At 43.1% G+C, this 20,199-nt stretch overlaps 1 protein-coding gene across 1 annotated transcript; it reads right to left on the bottom strand.

The window, feature by feature from the left end:
- Window positions 1-3: 3 nt before the first annotated feature.
- On the bottom strand, window positions 4-12,842 carry SLC3A1 (solute carrier family 3 member 1). Its single transcript, XM_058020532.1, has 10 exons — window positions 12,135-12,842; window positions 11,261-11,440; window positions 10,206-10,360; window positions 9,057-9,182; window positions 6,910-7,029; window positions 6,094-6,218; window positions 4,745-4,943; window positions 3,866-4,012; window positions 1,704-1,820; window positions 4-901 (listed from the first exon to the last, which is right to left on the bottom strand). The coding sequence occupies exons 1-10, from the start codon at window positions 12,526-12,528 to the stop codon at window positions 461-463; spliced, it is 2,004 nt and encodes a 667-aa protein (XP_057876515.1). The 5' UTR covers window positions 12,529-12,842; the 3' UTR covers window positions 4-460.
- Between the last annotated feature and the right edge of the window lie 7,357 nt (window positions 12,843-20,199).

Raw genomic sequence — 20,199 nt, 5'->3', positions numbered from 1 at the left:
AAACATCACAACAATATACGCCAGTCCTGCTTGTGTTCCCCTGTTTTAACAAATATAGGGCTATCCCTTTGGAATAATTTTTACAAATCTGCAGACTTCTAAAAAGTTACAGTGAACTGCCACAGGCTTGGGATTCCACAGGAGCACTTAGAGACCAGCAACCTCCAGGGTCAGCAGGCAGAAAGCAGCTATTCTCTCTCCTCCCACAAATACGTGCTTAAACAGGACAGTTTTTGGAACAGGTTTACTTTTCCACACATCTAAGGGGGAGTTGATACCATTATTTTTCCTTTTCATCACAAATACAGATACAAGACAATTATGTATCTGATTTTTCAGGACATTTATTTTGTACACAAATAACATTCTAAAAGCTGAAGAAAATGGAGCATATTTAGCATTTCCCTGAAGCTAGTATCGTCTAAATTAATATGAAAGCACGGGTATTCTACTCCTCTACTTAACAGTTCACAAAGAGTAAATTGAGGGCCTTGGAATAACAAGCTTTTTCTGCCACAAAACACTTCCCTTGAAAAGCTTCCATAGTATGAACAGGCTTTGCTGTTTTATATTGTAGGACCAGGCCTTCTCCCATTTCAGTTTTAATTAGTTTGGTATTGACCACTTTGCCAGCATTGCTAAAATGAGTACTGAGTCTCACTAGAGCTTCAGAGGGAAGGTTAGGAACTCTGGCCTGCAGGTCTGTTGTTGCCTCCTGGCCGAAGTTGAGCACCATCATGAAGACTCTGTCCATCCCATCCAGCTCCCTGACGTACACGAACACGTCACTGTCATTCCAGACGTGGCACATCCAGCCTCGGTTCAAGGGCAGCTCCTCGTTCCGCAGCAGAGTCAGCGCTCTGTACAAAGCCAGGCTTGAGTTGGACCAGGCGCTCTGCATCTGCAAGAGTCAGCACCAGAGGGTCAGCTCTTGGTCTGAGGGAGGAAACACAGCTCCCTTCTCACACCCACCCAGGCTGCTGGGAATTCCGTGCTGACAATTACCCCTCTTCAAATCTGTCTGCAAATGCCACTGAAAATCTGCTTTTTCTGTGCACTTCTTGGCACGTGTGGAGTGGCAGTCACAGAGTTTATTAAGTGTAACATTTCCCCAGCACTAAAGTGATTGCTTCCTCCCCCAGCTTCCTTTCAGTACTGTTGATTCAGGAGAAAGCCACAGCCATTCAGAGCTTGACACTGAATCTTTTTCATTGAGTCCAGTCTACTGCAGTCACTGGGTTTATTTCACATCTTCTATTTCTGCTATCGTAGATTTTTTTCTGCCTTCATTTTTGGGCAGCACTGTAGGTCAGCAAAATCTGTTTGATTCACTGCTCTACTTATGTTAGAGTCAGTCTATGTCAAGTTCTTGTTACAAAACCAGTGCTTTCTATAGCAGTAGAAATGCGGGAAAAGAGACCAGTTTTCAGTTTAACATCAAAAGCATTAAAAGGATGTTAAAGAGCCAAATTGCAACATCAACATCATAATTGTAGTTACTCTGCCTAAATGAATATAGATGAAATAGGCTCCTTGTTGTGCAAGGATTTTCTTTTCTAATATAACTTGTGAGGATTCAGTGCCTTTTTTTTGCCTTGAGTTTGTTCCTGCTACCAGTGCTCACTACTAAAAGGAAGCCAGAGCAAAATAGATACATTAAAATATTTTGAGACCATTAGTTTGTTACACATGTAGATACCTACCTCCACATTTACACTTTGGTAGTCAGAGTTAACAGGTAACCAGCTGCTGTTGCCTTCAGTAAAACCAGCATTAGCTTTTCCATCCCACTGCATGGGGGATTTCTCTGGGAGGGTTGCCTAGAAAATAAAAGTGGTGATTAGCATATTAAAAATTATTCATTGAATAGCATGTTCTCACCTCTCCCAAATTATCTCCCTTTCAGTATTACTTTCTTTGGTTTAAGTTAAAAGTAATGAGGATGTAATTGTAGTCCAAATCTAAGGAGAAAATGAACCAAGACAGTTCTTGAAATGGAAGGGAGGGGATCATCTCAGATACAGCATTGCTGGGTAAAACGTGGAATTCCTGAATGACTCTTACTAGAGTTGTCATCCTTTGCAACAGATGGTTGGATAAAAGTTTACTGATGGCAGCCAAGATATTCTGATAAATATCTAGACATGCAGAGAGTGAATATGTGAGGTAATGAGTCCTTAGAAGAGATGTCATTAAAATAACAGTAAACAACAAGTAATTGCTGTTCAGTGTCTGTTATTTTCTAAGTATTGCACTTTTCACCCCAGAACTCTTCAAGCTTACATTTGCAAGGGGTACAATTTTGACAGGACTGTTTGTGTTAGAAAGGTAAAATTATTATTTCCAAGTGCAAAACTATTGAAAACTGGCTTTTAGCTGATTAAAAAGTGTCGATGTAGAAAAAGTCTGAAGTTCTCATTTTGAAGAATTCAGAAAAATTCTGAAAAAGCTTCCTTATTGTTACTGAAGAGCTGCCAAAAGATCTGACACTTAAATTTAATGATATAAGAGGGCATAAAATATTTTGCACATACTTTGAGTGTTTGTTTTCCATGAAAACTGTTTTTCATATAAAGGACACTTTTCAATACAATCTGTCAGAGCAGCAGCCTAACAAAAGAAATTGTCACTTTGCTTTGTGACATTATAAATAATGGGTTTCTCCTTCTTAGCATATTCTGAAAAGCAGGGAAAAAAATCCTAAGTTTTCAACACTGGTAACACTGCCTCTCATCTTTACCTCTTTCAGTGTCTCCTGAAGTGTTTGAAGTGCTGGGACTAAAGCCTGTATAATCCTGAGCAAATACTCTCCATTTTCCTAAGACACCCATTAATCAGGGAGCCTTCCTCTCCAGCCTGAGTGAAGGGTGGGTTTGCATTTGTTCCAAAGCCCTGAGCCACAGGGTAGCCACTAAAAGAGAGTGAACCCTGAGGAGCTCAGGGTGAGCCACTTTTCTTAAGAGAATCACCCTGTCAGCAGTAATCAGCAGCAGCAAGAAAATGCAGGAGATGCTTTGACCTGGGGTTTTCTCAGAGGAAATGGTTTCCTTTTAAATCAGAGAATCACTTCGCCATATCTGAATCAGACAAATCTGGAGAGGATCCTGTGCTTTAAGTACCTGTGTCCCTTTGATACAAAGCTAGCCAATGCCATGTCTAACACTGCCAGCAGCTGCCTCATTCCCTAACAGGCTTTCCTTCCACAGGAAAAGCAGCATCTGCCATAGGACCATGTGCTCATGGTGCTCAAATACAGCCAGGAGAGGCAGAGATGAGTCTGTCCTTTTGGGACAGACTATGCATGATGACCAAAAGCCACTTCTGCCTGCCGCCAGACAGCCTTCCCTTCGTGCAGATCCCTTTTTCTGAGCTTGGGCACACTCATGACAGCCGTGGCTGGGACAGAATCAGAACCCTGACTTCCTTTAAATAACAGCCAGGAAATAATGGACTCTGGCATGATGATGATGAGGGCACGGGAGGAAGGAGACAGCTCAGTTATCTTCCCTCATGTGTCTGCAGCACCTCTCCTAACCCCTGGCCAGGCCCAGTGCTGGCACGTGCTGTCCCTTCTGCTGAAGCACCACTGCTGGAAACCATGCAAGACTGATCCGGAGCAAGACAGAAATCAACATCCGTAACTGAAGTCTACCAGTTCAGACACACATCCAGGCCTTGGTTCTGGTCTCTGGCCTGGCCATTTCCACAAGCTGTACAGAGGTTTGCCATGAGGAACATGGAAAACCATTTAAGCAGAGAGAATGACTGGGTTTGGTTAGCAAAACAAAAGTTCTTGTGTTTTTGAGTGTTCTGTTACTTGGAACTAAACAACAACAGGACCAGAGTTAACATGCTCTTCACTTACATTTTCTGATGCAATGTTCTCCATGCCTATTTCTTCACCATAGTAAGTTACAGGAGTGCCAGGGAGGGTTAAAAGCAGCATGTTCATGACATTGATGTACTCCTTCCCAATCCGAGTTGAAATCCGAGCAGCATTAGGACTTCCAACCTGAAGAAAATGTCATTCTGTTAAACACAGATTATAAAATTTCATGCATATGTGAAATTGATTAACTAATTTAACAAGGTAGTAAATGTTTTGGGTTTTTTTCTTTCCCTTCCAGGGCTATGAGGTACCTTGATGCCATTACAAACTTCTGTTCCAAAAAATTTAATACACAGAAGTCCTGCCAGCAGCACATGAGGCAGAAGTGAGGAATAGATAACAAATAACAACTGCTTGTTGTCCCTGCTTACAGTTCTCTGCTATTTTCTCTGCTGTGTGAGGACTGCTCTGCTTGCTTTGAAAAGATCCTTTGCACATTCCCAACATGCTTCCTATGAAAAAGAGGAGCAATGTTTTAAGTTAACTGCTCTCCCAAGCCTGCTCCTCTCTGCCCTGGCCCTGGGCGGGTTCCAGAATCCATTGCAGTGAGTCAGTTTATGGTCAAGATAATTATCCCAATTCCATTTTCACTGGTGGTTTAGCCATTGGAGACACTGAGGGAGAGGCATGATCATAAATTCCCTTCTGTCATCCTTGCAAGGGGAGTGGAGCTGTTACTGAAGGGCAGCAGAGCCGGACAGTGCCAACGACTCCAACTACAGCAGCTGAGAGTTTTCACAAGCTCAGCCATGGGCCCAGGCTGCTGATCCCACTGAAATCAGAGTGTGTGTGTTTGTGGTTTCTGTCCCCTACAGGAACAAGCCCTTCCTATGAGAGTTGGTCTAGAACTCTTACTGCCCAGTTTGGCCATTTTCCTGCAGGCATGTTTTGCATCCACGAGTTGACAGCTTCAGAAACACTGTTGCCTGATAGATTTTTCATGTTAATTAGGTTGAAATTGAAGGGAAAATCTGCTTCTTGGACAAAAGTCGTTCCATAATACATCATTGTTGCTTCAATATCTTCCTTTTCATCATCATCAGAACCCATAAATCTACAAAGAAGTACACAAATAGCTTTTTTGGCTCATTTTTGGTTACACAGAACAGAAATAAAGCTAGAAATGGTTGGACACAGAGCATTAAGAATTATGGTCACTTCCCTCTCCCCGTCAAAAAAAGATTAAAATGGTAAGGCAGACAAGGAATCAAGGAGCAGTACTCCTGGGAAATTGCTGGAGAAAAATCTAAAGGAGTCAACACAAGGCTAAAGTATCTGACGGAGGTTTCATCTTTCTGAATCCATGTCCACACACTCCATTCCAGCAATTTCCATGCTTTCCTTCAGAGCAGAGGACGTGGGGGTCCCTCAAGCTGCCCGTGAGCCATCAGTGTGCCCCTGCAGGCGGCTCAGGGCAGCCTGGGCTGCATTAGGGGAGTGCTGCCACAAGTGAGGGCAGAAATCCTTCCCTCAGTCTGCCTCGAGGGCCATTAGGGACTGAAACATCTCCCCCAGGAGCAAAGGCTGGGGCTGTTTAGCCTGGGGAAGGGAAGCCTCAGGGGCATCTCATCCATGTACTGAAGGCAGGGTGCAGAGGTGACAGAGCCAGGCTCTTTTCAGGGGTGCCCAGAGCCACGGCCACAGGCAGTGGGCACAAACTGAAACACAGGACAGGTGTTTCCCTCTGAACATCAGGAAACTCCCACCAGTCAGGGTGGCTGAGCCCTGGCACTGGCTTTTCAGGGAGGTTGTAGAGTCTCCATTGCTGGAAATGTTCAAAAGCCATCTGGACAAGTTCCTGGGCAACTGGCTCCAGGTGGCCCTAAAAAGCAGGGGATTTGGATCAGAGAACCTCAGGAGGTCTTTCCAAATTCAACCTTTCTGTGATTTTAACACTCTCTGACTGCGTGTCTCACTTGAACTGCACCATTAAAACTAAAGAATAAATCAATCACAGGGCTGATAAATTAGTATCTCTGTGATTAGAATGTTTTCCTTTTCTGCTCTTTATACCTTTATACAGTCCATGGATGGAGCAGAGCTAACAGAGCCAATTCCTTTCTGCATACACTGGGGAAGAGACAGTACAGCCTCTGCACTGGAGGATTTGCATTTCTGTGGCATATTATGTTAATAAAAGAACATTTTCTTGCTAGCAAGAGGCAGATGAATACTAGAAAGGACTGGCCAGCTGTGCTGGTTACCTGTATCTGCCAGGCTCTCTGCTGAACTCATCCATGGTGTGACGGAAGCTGCGGACGATGTCATGCAAACCAACTTGGGTGGTGGTGTAGTCATGGTAGAGCTGGGAATAGGCTGTGATACTCTCCTTAAAGCAGGGTAGAGTACTTCACATTAGTTCACCAATGTTCTAGGTTTCACAATTCTCCAAATTTTCCCCATTCTTTCCTGAGGCAGTGCACCAGTCATGAATTTTTACTGAAATGAGTTCAGCATGCTAACACCAACAGCACAGAGCTGAGGACTGATAATTCTGGATCCCATCCTTCAGCAGGGAAAGCCCAGCCACAGCACTAACCAACAGAGCCCATCTGGAGCAGTGGGCACAGCATGAGCTGTGGCCTCAGACCAGGCTCCAAAGATGGGCAGTGCCTTGACAGAGTAACACAACACCAGCACCACCACCGTGGAGCTGGCCAGCTGCCTGTGACCCCCAGCTGCACAGAAGTCTCTTAGTGCTGGCACCACCTGGCAGCATCACCAAGTGATGATAGTTCACTATCAGAGCAAAAGCAAGTAACATAAACAACAGTGAATGTGTTTAATCACCTCTCATTGTGCCACATGGCCTACACCAGTGGTTTTCAGTTATGCTCCCATTCTTACTGGGGCTCCCTGGTGGTGAGTGCTCTTTGTGCAGAGTGCCCGGGACCCACCCGCCTCCCAAGGCTGACCTGATTTTCCTACAGCCACAGTTAAGACCCAAAAGAGTCAAAGCAGGCACTCTTGCCTCCATAGGAAAAGCAGGAAAGAAAGCAAAGACAGAACATAAACATTACTCCATTCTGAGACTTGTTCACTGGAGGCTCATCCCGGAGATGTGTTGCTTCCAAGAGAAATTTAACAGTGCCAAAACTAAGTCCATCAACTCCTTTGCCAAGCCAAAATTTGATAATGTCCTAGATAAAAGCAAAAATTGAAAACTCTGAGTAAGCCCACTCCATTTAAAACAGTATACTCTTAAAAAGAAAACTAAACTTGGAAGGAGGTGTTAATACATAACAATTCATTTTTTGATTTGTACTTCGAATTTTTCTAGAAGCTAAAGTGAATCCTGTTGGTCTAAGGTCAAATTAATAGCTAAATAAAATATGTCTTACTATTTCATTCATAAAAAAAAAAAAAAAAAAAGACTGGTCTCTAACTTCTCCCATAATTTAGGAGACCAAAGCCAGGGCATGGCTCACTAAAAGCAGTTTCTAATTTCATCCCTCAACATAACTGGGCTCATGCTAAGTGACGTTGTTGATGAACACTCATGCCATGGCTGCACACAATTAGAACACATTGATTCAAATATGCAGGAATATGTTGTTCAGCACAAACCTTGTGCCACCAGTTTTCTTTTACACAATAGAGCTCTTAAAACATTTGTTCTCTCTTATTTGACTGATGTAATTTTTTAAAATTTTCAGACTTATTTGTTGATTCGCAAGAATGTAAGAAATTATTATCCAACAATTACAAATGCTATTGATTTGAAATTTCACTATCAAATTCCAATGTTAGTCACTACTAGTAAAATTATATTCTACTTCACTAATTATATTACTACAGTTTTAACTGCCCCAGTTTTAACAAAAAACTCCAAAGTTCAGTCCCTCTTGAGTGGTTTCTGCAAAGTCCTTTAGTTGTGATTCTTGTCTTCATCAGAGGAAAAAACATTTTATATATATATTTTTAAAAAGTCTAGTGACTTGCCTTTTTTGAACAAATGAAGTACACTTGTCTGAACTGGCTGGAGTAGAACCAGTGCACACTCAAGCTGTACAGATTTTTGTTTGGCAAATAAGGACGGCCTCACTGAGCTGCACTTTATCATAGCACAATTCTGAAAGCAGCAGCTCTCAATACAGTGTCTGTCCAATACCGAATCTACCCAAAAATGTCCATGCTTATACCTGTGCTCAGCACAAAAGCAAACCCGGGTATCAGCACTGCAAACATCAAGCACTGATGTGTCTCTCACTGGCACCTGCACTCTCACTGGCAATCTGCATCTATTTACGCATGAGAACCACAACATGCTGGTTGCCCAGTTTGGCTGTTCTTGGGTGCCCTTGTGCTGCTGAACCAAAGACTTGAGTTTCTCTGCAGAAGTCCATTTGCATCCTGCTCAGTCCTCCTAACCTTCTGCAACAGGATTTAGAATTAAAACACTAGACAAAAATTATTCTTTAACATGATGCTCATACACATTTACCAAAGGCTGGTGTTACCAGGACAAACTTCTCAGCTTTCAAGTATTCTTTTTTTTCATAGGAAATGCCGGAGTTTCAGTAGTTCTCATTGTGTGCCTGAGTTAAAAGTTGTGACCAGAAGCGTTTTGTCTCCTCGAGCTCATGCAGTACCCTCGTGGTGAGGGGAGAGGCCAGCAGAGACCATCCCAGGAGGACCGGGCAGCAACAGAGCAAAGTGGCAAACGCTTACGATTCAATTAAACACATGAAGTGGCGGTACTACCTGCTGAGGGATAACTTAGAGAAAGGGGAAAAGAAGGAGCAGTTGTCCTGCTCCCCATATTCAGGCCTACACCCCCATATTTTAATGAATTCCACATTGTCAGCTAGGAAACAGTGCAGACAGGAATGAGATTCCATCGGAGCAGCACCATCACCACCACTCTCACTGGGAAAACATTCATTTTCCCCCTGGAAAGTCATCAGACACGTGGACAGATCGAAACTCGCTATCTCCCCCTTATCAACAAGCCCAGGCATTCCTTGTAATTCAAATCAGCATCGCCTCTGCTTTCCCGAGAATGCAAACATCTCTCTGCTAAACAAGGTGCCATCCCTCCGTTTGACCGGCTAATTAACAACTCTTTGTATCAACAGAGATAAAAAACTTCTCTGCACTTGCCATCCTAAGGCTTCAGTGCAAGAGCTGCTCTGGGTGGGCTCAGCACCTGGGGTTCCACACTTACATGGATTTCCTGCTGGACAGCTGCGTTGCGAAAATTTAAGTCTGGCTGCTCCTTCCCAAACTGATGGAAATAGCATTGCTTTCTCACGTCGTCAAACTCCCAGCTGGAATTCCCAAAGACACTCACCTGCTCAGCCAAGGGAGAGAGACTATCAGAACTATAACGTAACAAACATTTCCTCCTGTGCATCCATTAAAATGTGGGGCATTACAAGCATTAAATAAAGCATAAAGTGCCTAACCAGTGGACTACATTTTGAACAGATTTTGGTAGTTATGATTTTCATTTCTTTTTGCCACACAGCTGCTCTCCCTTTAGTTATGCTTTACCACACCTATTTCTTGTTCAGTATTGTAGATTTTGAAAATTTTTTATTAAGTTAACTTTCATTGGGAAATATCTGGAATAGAGGGGAAAACATGCGTGGGAACATTTATTTTGGAATTACTTCTCCTAAAACTTACTTAAAATAGCTTTGGTTAACTTAGAGATTTCTACAATTTAGTATCATCCCTTTGAAGGGTCAACAACAGTCAGCAAGTTAAAAATGTTAAACTTTATCACCATCTCTCTAATAAAGGATTCTAAAAGCTAAGATAGTTCTTAAGACTCTTAAGTTTAAAGAGAAATTATACAAATTGGTACAAAGTATTAATTCCACCTGGACTTTTTAGAATATACAAGTTCCTAATCATGCACCCACTGGCTCTAATCTAAAATAAATCTATTTGAAATAGGCAATGCACTTTCTGGCCTGAGCACTTCCCAGAAAAAAGGACAAAAGCCAAGACCACATTGTTTTGTTGCAACCAACTATGACTTCAGAATACCTGACACAGTTTCTAGAACAGAATAACCATACACAGAAGGAACAACTTGTGCCCAACCTTTTCTTTGTGTGTTTGTTTAATGAACGAAGATTTCACACTGAGGTGAAGAAAATTTTAAAATTTCACTTTAAGTAAGAACTTTTCAAGTGATCTCCCAACCTGGTTTTAATCTTAATCTGCACTAACTCATGTAGTAACATCAGTTTGTGCCTCTCACCAGTCACTTACAACCCCGTGTACACCAGGAGAATCATGTTACAGCCGATTCTGCTCTGTAGCACCCAGCTTGGGGTGTGTGTGTGTCCCTTCCCGTGTTTACCCAGTTGTTGGGAGGGATGACTGAGCCAGCAGCCTGCCTGCAGTCCTGCCAGATGTAGTAGTCCGTGTACTTCCCTGTCCGATTGCGGCTCAGCTGAAACCACCGGTGCTTGTCACTGGTGTGGTTTGGTATTAAATCCATTATCACCTTTAGCCCTTAAAAATAAAAACAAAAACATAAAAAACCCCATCAATCCTCCCTCTGCACTACAACGTGACATTTAGCCTTTTAAGACAATATTCATATTTTTTCCAAATGCAGTATCAGAGGTATTTGGGCTTCTTCCATGCCAGAGCTCTGGTGAAGGAGAGGGGAAGAAAAACCCCACAAAAAGTACCAGACTACCAAAACAGGTGGACCTGACTGGTGTTTGCAAGTAGCTCAAACACAGCTTGTGAGGGAAAGGAGAGTGGAAAGAAAATCAAAACAGATTTCTGCTGTTATGAACCACTTTCACTAACTCTGACTTCAACATCTGTCCCGCACCTCCCAGGTGAGAAAGGCGCTTCACCAGCCTAGCATCAGTGATCACACATTCTTCATCACCCTTCCTAAAGAACAGACATTTTATTGAAACCTCAAATATTTTCAGACTTGCAAACCATTTTCTGTTTGGCTCAACAGCTGTAAGAAGAAACACCTGAGCAAACATTTGGTCTGAGGCACAAAAGCACCAAAGCAAGGATGCGAGGGCAGGAAAGAAGCGTGTGTTCCCTCATGTTCAGTCAGACAGAACTGCACCTCAGCTTGATCCCAGCCCTCCAGTGCCCATAAGCCAGGCCTCAGGGCGCATGGATGGCAGAAGCATCCTCCTTGCAGAGGACAGGCAGCCCCTGTGCTGCTGCTGTAGCTCCCTGTGCCCTCTGTCCTGCTTTCAGCTCTGCCCCAGAGCCAAGGGGCAGGAGAAGGCAGTCACGGAGCTCATGTGGCTGTGGAGCTGCCTTGTACCCTTTGCTGGCACCTCCATCTGCTCCTGATTAATGCCACCACGGAGGGACTGTCCCTATAAGGTGCATCTTTTTAACAGAGTTACTTTGCTTGGAGGTGCAGCTTACCTTTGTCATGTATGGCTGCAATCAGATTCTCAAAATCTGTCATTGATCCAAAAATGGGATCAATGTCATAGAAGTCTTCAGCTCCATATCCAAGGTCTTTTAAAGGGGATTTAAAGAAAGAGGTGATCCAGATGGTTTTTATATTTAAATATGTAATATGGTCCAGTTTTTCTTGGATACCTATTTAAAAAGAAAAGGACATCATCTGTTCAGAAATAAACAAAATACATTTTTGTACTCTGGTCCCTTTATCTTCCTGACACTTTACTGTGGTATGCAGCTACAGGAACAGTTTCTGCCCTTCACCTGCCAGTACTGCACTTCTCACTTCTTGTTTAAAAATGCATTGTCCATTTTGGTGCTGGGCCTTCCCTTCCTGCAGGGCAGTCTCAGCTCAGCTACTGATAAGTGCCATTGCTTCCTTGCTAACAGGTGCCCCATCTCCACGCATTTTTGCCAGCTGATAACACCTAGAGCATGAAGAAAACAAGAAGTAACACATCTTTCTCCCCTCTTAGTCAGTTTTAGTTTTCCTTAGGAGGAGCAGCCAGCAAACAGGACCAGGTGCTCAGCACCATTCATCCTCCTGATTTTGTGGAGGTGTCTGACTCTGGTAACAGCTGTGCTGCTGCTTGCTCTAAGCACCATATCTCAACTTCCTTTCTAATTCTACACTTAGACTCTACTTGAGCAAACAGCTCCTGGATTTATTCACAACAATGTGAATTGCCATTAACGCTGCCTGACAACTTCTCTTACTTCTCTCCATTAAGGTGGCTTTGTCCATTGGACTGTACTTGTCCACTGGTTTTCCTTTTCGTATAACACATACACACAGACAACTCTTACACAGCAAGAATGAAACCTGACCCACCTTTCAGATCCCCGTTCCCATCCATGTTGCTGTCCCGGAAGGAGCGAGGATAGATCTGATAAATAGGGCTGGCCTGCCACCAGTCCAGGCACTTGGGAGAGAGAGCAATGATGGCAATTGTAGCACACACGAGCACAATGGCACCAGCAATCACCAGCCAGAAGAGGATCTCCCTGGTGACTCTGTAGCGGGCCTGGCTGGAGAACTGCAGCAAGACCTCCTTTGGCATCCCAGCATAAGGCTTCAGCACGGTCTCCTCCACAGCCACCGGCTCCACATCAACACTGCACGTCTTTGGCACTTCTTGGCTACTGGTGGCCATCTCCTTGTCCTCAAAATCCTCATTTTGAACAAATCCATTGTTCTGCACGCCTCCCTTCTCACTCAGCTCCATAGGTAAGCTCCTAGCTTCCACCTCAGCTCTTCTGCTAGACAGCTCTTGTCCTGGAGACTCTGGCCACAGCACCTTTGTTCAGTGAAATGAGAAACCGTGCAATTAGCTATTCTGGGTTGATAAACAATCCTGACCAAGTGGTCAAAGTTCAAAAAGGGACAAAAAGGGCAAAGTGCTCACGATGTTCTGCATATTCCACATCTTCAGCAAGATAACCAAGTACTAGGAGAAAGGGCAGTCCCCCTGGGAAGTGAAGCCTATTGTTGGTACCAGCTGAGCACAGTTACATTTACTCGTGCTCCCTCCAGTACACCACACTTCTCTTCCCTTTGACAGCAGGGGGAAATTCAGGTTTTACCAGTACCAGATCTAGTAAATATGCAGCTTTCCAGACTGGTTGTAGTCCCCCCTGCCTGAAGCAATCCAAATATGGATAGTTTAAACACAGACAGCAAGAGAATGAAGTGTTGGCAGCCACTGGCCCGAATGCAACAACACAAACTAAGCAGAAAAGAGTCAAAGGCTGGTTGTGCATCTTTTTCCCGGTTTAACTCAGCTGCCCCAGCCCACCCCCAAGCCTAAGCACCACCAATGCTGTGGTACATACCGATCCTGCGACTCACAGCCGGGTACGTGGGGTGGGTGCTACACCCAGAGCCAGCCCCGGGGCAGGACAGGAATGCTCTGCACAGGCACAAGCCAAACTCAAGAGAAACACCCGCTGCCCACTATTAAAATCCATCCCTCCTTTAAAAGAAAAAAACAATTTAAAATTTTAAAAAAGTAAAAAAGGGGGAAAAAAATAAATGTGCATAAGAATCTTTCCCTTCTCCCTCTTTCCTTCCTTTTCTGCTACTCTAGGCAGGAAAAAGCACTGCCCAAAGTCTGCACAGACATGCACATCTGTAGACATCTGTGTGCCTTAAGCCCCAAGTGCCTAAAGTCAACATCAAGATATCCCTTTCCACCAGTACCCCCTGCCCAGCATACCAAAGGACACACAAAGCAGTCCAGATTTGCCAAGGAGCTGCCTTATCACCTGTAAAACTCCTACCTCTGATCATAGGGTCAGGGTCCTAAGGAAACTTTTGGACAGTGCAGTGGAAACAAGGTTGGGTTGTGACTCAAAACTGTTTATTACATTTGCCTCAAGCCACAAAAGAAGTTTATAACCTACAGACTGCAAACAGTCCAGTATGCAATATTCAAATTACTCAGAAAAGTGTTATTTCTGCAGTAGCTGAGCTAAGAACAGGTATTTGATGCTGACAGATTTAATCCTTCCTTTTCCTAGCAGCAGTACCTGGCAGTGTCAGGCAGCTGTGGGAGCATCAGAGATAACAGCTGTAGTGCCAGTGCCTGTAATTCAGTAGTGCCAGGAGATCCAGAAGTGGGAAATTATTAACAAATAATAATGTTAAATGGTTCACTCCCATTTAATGACTCTACAGTCCTAACATCATCATATCAGTAAGCTGTAAAAGTTTCCAGAGAGGCACTGTGCACTCAGGATGTGCACTTGTATTCAACACAATGCCAGTGACTCCTCACTCCATTTCAATTGTTTAATTTCAGCGTCTTAACTTGTAATGAAAGTGGAAAATGTGCAAATGCAGAAATTTTTTTTGACTGCATGAAATACGCCTCAAGACCTAGTACTCCCCAGCTTGCTTTTTCCCCCCCAAACTCAGAGGTTTCAAAGCATAAGTATCTTCTTGCATACACAGAAGCTCCCTCAGTCACCCAAGCACAGCAAAGCAAGTCAGAGGCAAGAGCAAATGATGGCCAAACAGACATCTGCCACAGATGCACGGGTCTCATAAGCCAAGGAGACTCAGGACAGTCAGGTGGAGAGTGTTACACCCACCAGTCCTGCTGGAATCAAAAGGAGGAAACTAGCTCCAAGTATTTCAGCTCCATCAGTATGCCAGTAAACTCTCTGATGATTATTGCCTGCATGGACAAGTTTATTTGATCTAAGGACACAGCCAGCTTACCCTTGACACACATACTTTTACAACTGCTAAAGGCCAATTTAGCATCTCCCTAGGCAGAAGCTGCCACTGCTCTCTGTATGTGTGGCTGGGAATCCATTCCCTTCCCCTATTCGAGCATCTTGCGGGAGCAGCCTGCTTTGTGAATCCTGCTGTGCCAAAGCCCGGCCTTCAAAAGAGCCCCTCATGTCCTAATGTAATCCCCAAGTAACATTAAAGGCTTATTTATACCTTAAGTAGGGCAGATCGTGTCTTAATTGCCAAGCGTCTGGCTGAAAAGAGGAGGATTATAGTGCTCTGGTAGATAAATGCAGCAGGCAGGCGGGAGGCGGAGGCCATGGATAGATGAATCCAGATGAATCCATGTGCGCCATGGCTGCTGGCTGCAGGGCACACAGAGCCCCGGCGACACGATCAGATCACCGTGAGGGTGACAGAGAGTGTGAGCCACGCTGGAATGACCAAGTGGCAGAGCTGTGAGCACACAGTGTGTAGTGCCGGGCTGGGCGGGCTCACGGCGTCTCCGCGACAAGAGCTGAAGCCAAGCTGGTGCCAGCGGAACACAGGTACACTTAGGCTAGACACCCGGGCCTCAAATCCTAAAAATTACTCTTGAAAACTTGGAGAAAATATACAGCCAAGGAGCTTAAAATAGTCTGGATGATCAGCTACCACAGACCCAGGAGAACGAACACAAGAATCTGGGATTGTCTCCTGAATGATTTTCCTCACAGACTAAAAATAAAACCACACAGGTATTTTGTTGTTATTACAGACCTATTTTTTTCCCTCTCCTCATCCTGAGGAGTTGCTTGCCTTAAAATTATTTGATAAAGGAATAACATAAACTTCATCTTAGAAAGGCAGATCACCAACAATTCCCACTGAGCTTTAACTTTTTCCTTTTAAAACATATTTTATGTATGCAGGCATTATGCATCTGGCTTGCTCTCAAGCAATTCTGAAATGGTTCCCTCCTGAGCTATTTTACAGTTTAGCAGGAGTAACTAGCCAGCGTAACTGTGTTAGCAGAATCCACTGAAAGGCATTAAGTAGTAAAGAAAACACTTCATATTCTGTGCCAGTTACTCTGTTTACCTCGGGGTTAGGTAGGGAAACAAAACCAATCTGTATGTGGGCAGTAATAGCTGCTATCTCCACACAGATTGCCATGGTTATTTCTGTAAGATGGAGGGGTTAATTTTCACAAGTATTTCTTATATATAATTATTTAGATGCACTGACTGACTTAGTCATCTACTGTTTGATGCCCTACAAATGCCAAATAGCTTGCCAGTTCCTCAATACCACACATATTACACCAAAAACCATGCAGAGGGGTGATTATGCACCCTAACGTGCTAAGTGTAGGAAGACATTTATTGTTAAAAAGTTCTCTTGCTTTATGCTTTTTCATTAAAAGGTTTGTTGCCACTGGAACTCTTCTGACATAATGCACTTTAAATATAACTTCGTTATTTACAGAACCAGGGCCAAATTTACAGGTATGTAAAAAAGGCAGACACCTCAGCAGCAGCTTTACCTCAGCAGCTCCCACAAGACTGGTGGATAATCTGACCTTTAAAGCTACCTTTCACTCAGCACTAAGAAAATCCTCCCTTGACCTGGAGGGCAGCTGTCAAGAGAGAGAAGGTCTAGGGGAACAAGTTTCTGACACAGTATCTTTTACCAAGAGCATGTCTGAAGTTCTTGCCATCAGCCTCAAGTCCTGGGGGTGGCAAAACGTAATTGCACAGGACACCTGTGACAGGCTTTGGTGGGGGTTTTATTACTTTTTTAATGCTCTTAGTCCACTATGGACAATGTGATTAAAGGTTCATGTCATTATAAATGCTGTAATTAGCTACTGCTTGGCTCAGGGGATATTTCAGGGGTAGGTTTCAGGGGAAGGAGGCACCCAGCCCCTGCCCCCCATGGCTGATCTGCAGGGCTGGCCTCTCCCACTATTTTTAATGAAAACAATTAACCACTAATTCCTGCTGTTATCATAGCTGCAAGAACAAGAGCATGCAGCACTGACTCCTGGCTGCTTCCCCCCAGAGGGTCAAACACTACATACAACCCACAGAAAAACAAACCTGAGGTTTGTGCTTCTCCAGGAGGATGCTCATTTACATAAACTGTATTCATTTCAATTTACACTCTTCTCTTTGTGGCATTCATCTGCCCCATTTCTGTCCTAGAGGATGACAACTTCCAAAGGATTTTCTTTTCCAACCTACTCCTCAAAACCTTTCCCAGCAAGAGACCCAGACCTTGCTCTTCCCCTTGCACGAGCTGGAGAGGTTCAGCATGCTACTAAATCATGGCAGACTGTTGAAGTTTGGATGGCTGTAACTCAAGAGTGACCTTGTGTTACTGAAACAGCCCTGAAGTGGGAGATCTGCAATACAGACAGCACAGCCAGGCAGCCCAACAGGAAGCCAAGGAGAAGCTCAAAAAATAAAATGGCATCGCACTACATCATCACCACATCCATCCTTGGGGTTACCAAAAAGACAGCACCCCACATGCTGCATCTGCCTTTGCCAGGGCTTATCTCTGAGAACAATTTAAATCCACTGAACAGGAATCTGAGGAGCAGGTTTTGGTCTGCTAAGCACAAAGCACTTCTTGTAGAAGAATGAAGGATTTACTGGAAGGGGCTGTCAGGCAACAGCTGTCACTACATGAGCACACCTACTGCCACACTATACAGCTTTTCACAGTGCCTCAGCTTCCCCACCTGCAGGAATCACACACACAGTATCACAAATATATTTGGTACTCCATATAAATTTACTCCTTTTCCCTTGTCTCTCTCAGTGTATCATGATAGGCCCTCCTGCAAACAATTTGCTTTTTCACAGGTATCAAATCAGTGGCAGGTATTCCATGATGAAATGTTCTCAGGTTGTGCTCCTGTGAAATAATTTCCTCCTGGAAGAGCTCAATTCATATCAAACATCTCCAGTCTACAGAAAGCTTCACTCTGCAGTACTGAATTGCACCCCAAGGTTCTTACAATGGCTGCTTCTGACCAACAGTTCATGAACTCCACATCAGACCATTCACAGTTCAGCAGCAGTAATGGGTGTCAAAAACAGAGTGAGCACTGGAAGTGAAACCAAAGGACTGAAAGCACACTTTCTGTAAAAAAGCCCAAAACCAACAAAAATCCTATTCTTCCATTCAGGACCTAGCATGCTGCACAGCAACAGCTGGCACATGCAAGGGTCTGTACTCAGGGAAGGGCTCTCTGACCAGTACAGACTAGACCTCTGTATCAAGAAAACATTCCACAACTACAAGAAGTATTTTCCAGATATACCACTCAGTGTGGACACAGGTAGCAGAACTTCACCTTAATTTCATATTCACCTGAATGTGCAACAACTGAATGAAGACAATCTTTACTTCTGTAGTTGCAATAAGTACTACCCTCACAAACACTGCCTAAAACAAGGTTTTGGAACCATCTGGCATTCAGGATCCAGCCATGTGGGTGAAAGCACTGCTTGGTGCAAGGTGAAGAAAGCATCACCTGCAGTGAATACCAACCTTTCAATTTTGAACTCCATGAGTCCATGGAACTGTGTGGGCTCTTCAGTGCCAGATCTCACACTGCTTATCTGCACAAAATAGCTCTGTCACCTCGCTTGTTTGTGCTGGTGAACCAGAGACAAACAACCCCACATCCTGCAAGCACTCAGTGCATTTAAATGCCCACTCCATTCTCTCCACTCTAACAGAGAAGCAATTCAGCATCACACACACCCAATCCCCCCTCCAAGAATAATCAAAGTACATTTCTGCTCTTCATTTCACATACATCATGGCAGTCTCTCACAGCTCTCATGCTGCTAGCTCTGCTATGCTCTTTGGGAGTCTGTCTCTACCAAGGAGAGCAGTGCAAACTGGTTTTATTCTGAGTGGGTGTCCTGCTTGCATTTCAGAGACAGATCTTTCAAATATTTGAATACTGCAGGCTGAACTGGAAGACAGCTGTACAACATCTTCAAGTCCGTGATAACACAACACCCATTTGGTGCATATTTTTCTCCTTTCCCTTCATTTAATACAAAGTCTTTTTATTTAATGCAGTTCAAAGCATAGGGGCTACTAAGATCATATGAGAAGTCACATCTATAGTCACAAAGCTATAACTTTGTTGGGTTTTGCTGGATTGGATTTTGGGTTTGTTTTTTTTTTTAGTTCACAGAAACAGCACTTGAAATATGGTAACAGCATGTAAAGAAGTTGCTGCAATCAATTACTCCCATGCTTGGATCTCTGGGTTTTTTAAATTACTGAATGTGAAGTTTAATGCAGTAACTGTAATCTCTGAAGCAGCAGCATGGAGCTTCCAACATATTTTTAAGGTAAGGACAAATAGGAATGAAGAGATGAATGTAAAATAGATTTCACCATTTCAAAACTTCACAGCCAGCTTAACGTAAAAAGTACTAAGAGACTGAGAAGTTCTTGTAAAGCACTACACTTCCAAACACCTTGACACTGTTTGTGTTGGCAGTGTATTTCCAAAAACTATCTCCTTCCAAAGTAAATGCAGATTTATTGGAACGGGAAAAAAAATAATTTGGTTTCATTTAATACATTTTCTGCTCCCAGTGTTGAAATATAATTATTTAAAATACACTAGGAAAACATATCTGCTTTACATACCCAGGTCAAAATCTTTCCTATACCATTAAAATTAAAAGCATTTATGAAGATGACCATTGGATAGAGGATTAAAAAAAAAAAAACAAACCCTGATATCATGCAGCTTCCCCTAATAACAAGGTAAATAATGTAAATTATTTGAATATTAGGCAGGCATCCACCATTTTGCATCTGGATAACCTGCCAAACAAAATAAAAACAATATTCACGGAATGAATTTGATGGGAATGGTGTTAAGAAGCTTCCTTACAAAAATAATGGGAAATATATCTTCATTAATGCAATTTAAATATGCATTTTACTTCAAAGTTATAATGCCTTTACTTCAAACCTTCCAACTAATTTCTAAATGTAAGATATTCACTAATCTACATGTTCACTCCCCAAAGAAGTAGCTAAAATACTTCAGTATAGAATGGTGCGTTTTCACCACAGTTTCTCTTTTTGCACATTTTTTAAAAAGACAATTCAGGGATTTTTTGAGAAATTGTAAGTCTTGCAAGGAATGTAACATACACAAATATTTTTAGGTTTTCTTTGTAAGTCCTGCACACTAACTTCCAAGACTAGGGTATTATCTCACAAGAGAGAATTTTCCTTCTATGAATTTCTGCCCAATTTCTTTCACTTAAGCTTTGCAGCTCTTCCAAAATGATAAAGGCAGAACACATTTGGTCATTTTCTGACAGAACCTTGCACGTAAGCTTTCTGTAAAATGTTTGTTCCAAAATATGCCGTATCTATCAAACATATTCCAAAAGCCACCTGAAAAAGGCCAGAAAAATCACTAATTCTCTGTTTAAAGATCAGAGAAACTTCCAACACCACCATCACACTTCCAACATCATCATTCAGGCATCTCATGAATCTCATTCCAGCTTTTTAAAGGTCAAGTCAGGGTCCTTACAACACTAAACAATACTCCACCATAGACTCAATCTTCCCACAACTCACCTTAGATTCCAGAAGTCTGAGAAAGCAGAAAACCAGA

Source organism: Melospiza georgiana, chromosome 3, assembly GCF_028018845.1.
Source record: "Melospiza georgiana isolate bMelGeo1 chromosome 3, bMelGeo1.pri, whole genome shotgun sequence".
Taxonomy (NCBI): domain Eukaryota; kingdom Metazoa; phylum Chordata; class Aves; order Passeriformes; family Passerellidae; genus Melospiza; species Melospiza georgiana.
This window is presented reverse-complemented; position numbering and strand designations above follow the sequence as displayed.

Bases quoted from the DNA above. Each gene is read 5' to 3' on its own strand.
- SLC3A1 (XM_058020532.1), bottom strand. From the start codon at position 12,528: ATGGAGCTGAGTGAGAAGGGAGGCGTGCAGAACAATGGATTTGTTCAA. The intron at 10,361-11,260 runs GTAAGCTGCACC...TTTATTTTTAAG, and splicing joins TGCAGCCATACATGACAAAG to GGCTAAAGGTGATAATGGAT. The intron at 9,183-10,205 runs GTAAACACGGGA...TTGGCTGAGCAG, and splicing joins TCATCCCTCCCAACAACTGG to GTGAGTGTCTTTGGGAATTC.